We start from the raw sequence: 5,489 nt of genomic DNA on the forward strand, positions 1-5,489 counted from the left end.
TGCCAGTGCCCCTGGACTGGCTTGTGCGGGTGGCACATAAAAGACACCATTTCGAGCGTGGCCGTTTTTGTGCGGGTGACACGTAAAAGCACCCACTACACTCTCTGAGTGGTTGGCGTTAGGAAGGGCATCCAGCTGTAGAAACTCTGCCAAATTAGATTGGAGCCTGGTGTTGCCATCCGGTTTCACCAGTCCTCAGTCAAATCGTCCAACCTATGCTAGCATGGAAAGCGGACGTTAAACGATGATGATGATATAGAAGATAAAAAAATTAAAAAATACACTGTAAACTGTACTAACAGTTATGACAGTAAAGGTAAACGTAAAATATACACTAATTACAAATGTACTTAGTTATGAGAGATTGTACTGAGTATTGTGTTGTATATTTAAACAATTCTTTTAAAATTAAAGTCAAATATTCAATTTAAATATTATATAATTTTAAACAAGTTAATTTCTTTCTGGCCTGGTAGCAAATGATACAAGAACTAGGGGTTTGGGACCCCTGATATAAAATACAAAGTTGGTCGTTGCTCTTATATACTATTACATTGTCTATAAAATTTTTTTTGTTTCTGTTTACATAAGATACATATTATTAGAAGCAATTTTCACATAGTAGTTGTATCCAGTTCAGACCAGAAATGGATACAGATAGAATCCCATATCCCTGTATGTTGCAAGAGGCTACTAAAGTGGTTTACATACAGAGAATGTGGTCAGAAAATAGTAGCTCAAAGAAATAACCATGATGAGTATGATTCAAGGGAAGGCTGTAGAGATTACTGTTAAGACCACAGGACTAACTCAGGGTAAAAAGATCTTAAAATGCTGGTTGTTATGAGATGCAATGAAGTTTGACATTGATATAGTTACACTTTTGTATGGATAGATATACATTCGGTTAAGAGAGAGAATGATTTACCACAGAAATCACAGGGATATGGTTTGTCCCTTGTATGAATACATTTGTGATTCATGACATTATTATATGAGAATGATTTACCACAGACATCACAGTGAAATGGACTCTCTCTCGTATTAATATATTTGTATTTAGGCAACGTTTCTGAGTAAAAGACTTTTTACAGATATGCTAATGTTGTGGTTTCCCATTCTTCTGCTCTGAAATTCCTCCAGTCTCAACAGACTTGGTCCAGATGTTGCTGCAGATCTCATTACTTAACTGAAGACATTTCCAGAATGGTTCGTGGCATTTGCATTCTTCTAAATTCATCCAGGTCTCTTATTACTGTGCAGCACGACATGTTTATGACAAAATTTGACTTCTACAGAGAGAATATCCAGATTCTCCTCCTTGGTCGATTTTCTGTAATGAAACTCTCCACAGATTCACGAAATGGTTTATCCAGAACCTTATTCTTCTTGAGAGTGTAAGAAACAACACTTCCCTGTTTTTTGTTTCTTCTTGGCTTCAAAACACAATCTTCAAATTGGTCTTCATTTCCTTCCATAACTTTATAAAGACAAATGAAATGCTGATAAGCATTTTGCTAGACATGTTAACAATTCTGCCAGTTCCTGCCTTATTTAAACATGACATCAAATATCTTTCCTATATCCTTGAAGTATGTTATATGGACTATATATAAAAGCATGTTTATACTTGAAACATGTATGGTTGCTGTCAAGGGGTCAATGATTACTGTTAAGGGCACAAAAGTTAAGCCATGATTTAGCAGGGGGAATGGTTTTGAAATATTGGTTCATGTCTGGTGTTCTAATGAATTTTGACAATAATATAATCACACTTTTACATGAATAGATGCACGTGTAGTTAAGTTGCTTCTCCACGAGAATGATTTACCACAGAAATCACAGGAATATGGTTTTCTACTGTGTGAATATGTCTGTGTCCTTTTAAGATTGCACTGTCCAAGAATGCTTTCTCACAGATATCACAATTATATAGTTTTTCTCCTGTATGAATACGTTCATGTCTAGTCAAGTTAGTAATTCTAGAGAATGATTTACCACAGATATCATAGTGATGTGGTCTCTCTCCTGTGTGAACATGTCTGTCTCAAGTGACTATTTCCAGTGAATGCCTTGACACAAAGATCACAATTATATGGTCTTTCTCCTGTGTGAATACGTTTGTGCCTTTTTAAGTGACTGCTGTCAGTGAATGCCTTGCCACAGGTATCACAGTGATATCGTTTCTCTCCTGTATGTATACATCTGTGTTTCGTCAAATTACTACTGTTAGAGAATGATTTACCACAGATATCACAATTATATGGTTTTTCTCCAGTATGGGTACGTTTGTGTTTAATCAAGTCACCAATTCCAGTGAATGATTTACCACACACATCACAGTGAAATGGCTTTTCTCCAGTATGAATATATTTGTGTCTAGTTAAGTTAACTTTTGCAATGAATGATTTACCACAGATATCACAATTATATGGTTTTTCCTCTGTATGAATACGTTTGTGTTGAATTAAGGTACTGTTTACAGAGAATGATTTATCACAGATATCACAGTGATACGGCTTCTCTCCTGTATGAATACGTTTATGTTTAATTAAGTCATTGCTTTGAGAGAACGATTTACCACAGATATCACAATGAAATGGCTTCTCACCTGTATGAACACGAATGTGTCTAATTAACTCACTACTTGTAGAGAATGATTTACCACAGATTTCACAACAATGTTGTGATTTTCCTAATTCGTTTGACATTTCTCTAAGGGATACAAAGAAACCCAACCATTTAAGCTTCTAACAGTATTAAATTTCCCCCTTATCTTTGTTCTCTCACCACAGCATATAATTTCCTTTTTCTTGTTATAGTTTATTCCTTAGAAATACATCTACTGCTATCAATTGTGAGGTTATCGATATCTAAAATTCTGCAGACCCCTTTACAAATATATATTCAAGTTTAATTAGAATGTAAAAGCACCAGGTAATGAGAGGGAAAAATGTTACTATGAATCTCTTGTCAGAACAAATATTTCATAACAATTCAAACATAGATTTATAGCAGTTGGGTCATTATATCTCTTCTCTAAATCATTTTCCTTTTGTTTAAAAAAAAACATGGTAAATATTCCAGATGTATCCAATGAACAATAGTTTTTCTGTGCCAATGACATCTGAAATAATAAAGAAACTGTATAAGTTATAGAGGAGAGATCAAAATAACGAAAGTGTTTCAGCATTTCTAAATTCTCTTCTACTCTAGGTATAAGGGCCGAAATTTTTTGGGGAGAGGGCCAGTCGATTAGATCAACCCCAGTAGACAACTGTTACTTAATTTACCAACTGTAAAATGTGTGGTTACTCTAATAGCTGCATAAACAAAGCGAGCATTCGTCAAGGCAGTTGGTTCGAAAACAGTCATCTCACTTTCTTCAATATCATCCTTCTATCATATTGCTGGGCCCACGACTTCTCTCCCAAAGACATTTCTCATAAGGTCCACTGCAACAAGAATACTTGTGCAATTCATTGGTGTAATTTCAACTGTGAATTTATTTTAGGGACGTAAAATAGGAAATTATCCCGTGTTGTCTTTAGATCTATCCTTTGGTGAAACTTAGTCTACTTAGGAACATTCTGCTCAACATGGCTCACTGTAGCGTAGAGTTGTGTGCTCTGGAGTAAAGCAATCTGAATTAGATATGACCAGAGAAGCTAAAGAGAGGTGGGTCGGAAGCACGGAAGGCCTCAATCCCTCCGGACCCACAAAGTTTAAAGCTGAAAACCTGGTCGTCTTCAGAGACAGGAAGGGGGAACCAAATACTCAATACACGGTATAAGTATTCCCGGATTTCTTCAAGCCCGATTCTGCACGTACGATTAACCGATAGATAGGTGTGTATATCTTACCTGTTATGCTATACAAACCAGTATTGTGAAAATATATCTACTCACACCATATCTCCGTAGAAATATACAAAAACACGTGGTTCTCCTCCCGATTCAAACAAGTTGTAGCTTAAACGGAAGTACGGTGTGTCATGTGACTAAAATAATCCTACCGCTCTCTAGTGAATGAAACCAAAGATGTATGATTTTGCTGTTAATGTGCAATAAAGTGACTAAACTTATACAATACACAAATCATTTTAGTAATTTCTCTAAATTGTCTTGCAGTCCGACTGAAGCTGAAACGAAACGTCTTAAAGACAAACTCAAGATTAAAATAATGAAAGGTAGATTTTATTAAATAGTTCGCTGTGGTAAGTTATCTCCCTTACATGGAGTTGTGAATGGGATGTATAGAAATCTTGTCTCCAATCTTTTTTATACCATGGACTGGCTTCATGCCGGACAATATTCCTACGATGGCACATGTGTAATTTCCGTGCATTTCGATAAAGAAAGCAATAATAAAAAGAGTAATTTATTAAAAGGATGACAAAGTGTATAATTCTTTCACTCTCATGTAGCAAAATCTTAAAATTATTACAAATAAAATAATTGCAAAATGTACTTACAGTTATTATAAATAATGAAGGTATTTATTAACTATTAAAAGATACTTCATTTATAAATGTATCGAACCAAATTCGATGACTGGCACCTGTGCCAGTGGAGCGCTAACAGCACCATTCGAGCGTGATCCTTGCCAGTGGCACGTAAATAGCACTATTTGAGCATGATCGTTACCAGTGACGCCTTACAGGCACTTGAAGAAACATTGGAGCGAGGTCATTGTCAGTGCCGCTGGACTGTCTCCTGTGCAGGTGGCACGTAAAATACACCATTTGAGTCTGGCTGTTGCCAGTACCGCCTGACTGGCCTTCGTGCCAGTGGCACGTAAAAGCACCCACTACACTCTCAGAGTGGTTGGCGTTAGGAAGGACATCCAGCTGTAGAAACTCTGCCAGATCAGATTGCATCCTGGTTCGCCATTCCTCAGTCAAACTGTCCAACCCATGCTAGCATGGAGAGCGGACGTTAAACCATGATGATGACTTACAGTTATGATATATAGTATTGAGTAGATGAATATTGACTATTTAAACAAATCTTTTAAAATTTAAGTCCAATATTCAATTTAATTATTATGTAATTTTAAACAACTTAATTCTTTCTTTGTAGCCCGATAGCAAATAATCCACAGACAAGTTCCAGCCATGGCCCAATGGCTGGGGACCTCTGATATGAAATAGGTTGGTAGGTGCTCTTATATATTATCACGTCTTATATATTATCAATGAAATAATAAGCAGAAAAGAGAAGCCGTCATAAGAAAACTTACGTTAAAAATAACATGCACACGATTTTTTTTTTCTCAATAGAAGTAAATTCCAAAGTAAACGTTTCTAGTAGAGAAGTAGAAGAGAACAGAAGCAGCGTATTACTCCATTAGAAATCTACGGATGCACATAATAGACAAAAATGAAACAATTATGGACGACTTGCTCCGAAACACCACCGAGTGGGGAACACTTCTCAAAAATAACCTGCAGTTGTTTCCTTCAAAATTCCTACATGCTCGAAATGTAC

At 36.2% G+C, this 5,489-nt stretch overlaps 2 protein-coding genes and 1 long non-coding RNA gene across 3 annotated transcripts in view; 1 reads left to right on the forward strand and 2 right to left on the reverse strand.

Moving 5' to 3' along the window:
• LOC106868506 (zinc finger protein 271-like) overlaps positions 1-5,489 on the forward strand; it is a 36,172-nt gene that overhangs the window by 6,390 nt on the left and 24,293 nt on the right. The window lies entirely within an intron of this gene.
• LOC106868493 (zinc finger protein 493) overlaps positions 16-5,489 on the reverse strand; it is an 8,664-nt gene continuing 3,190 nt past the window's right edge. Inside the window, exon 2 of the mRNA XM_014913796.2 lies at positions 16-2,747. Within this exon, the coding sequence (XP_014769282.2) occupies positions 2,007-2,747 (741 nt within the window). The 3' untranslated portion in view covers positions 16-2,006. The remainder of the gene's footprint in view (positions 2,748-5,489) is intronic.
• LOC128251128 (uncharacterized) lies at positions 4,175-5,483 on the reverse strand. The gene is made up of 2 exons (XR_008266980.1): positions 5,242-5,483; positions 4,175-4,316 (listed from the first exon to the last, which is right to left on the reverse strand). It is a non-coding gene; the product is annotated as an uncharacterized LOC128251128 (long non-coding RNA).

This window comes from Octopus bimaculoides, chromosome 28 (genome assembly GCF_001194135.2).
Source record: "Octopus bimaculoides isolate UCB-OBI-ISO-001 chromosome 28, ASM119413v2, whole genome shotgun sequence".
Lineage (NCBI taxonomy): Eukaryota > Metazoa > Mollusca > Cephalopoda > Octopoda > Octopodidae > Octopus > Octopus bimaculoides.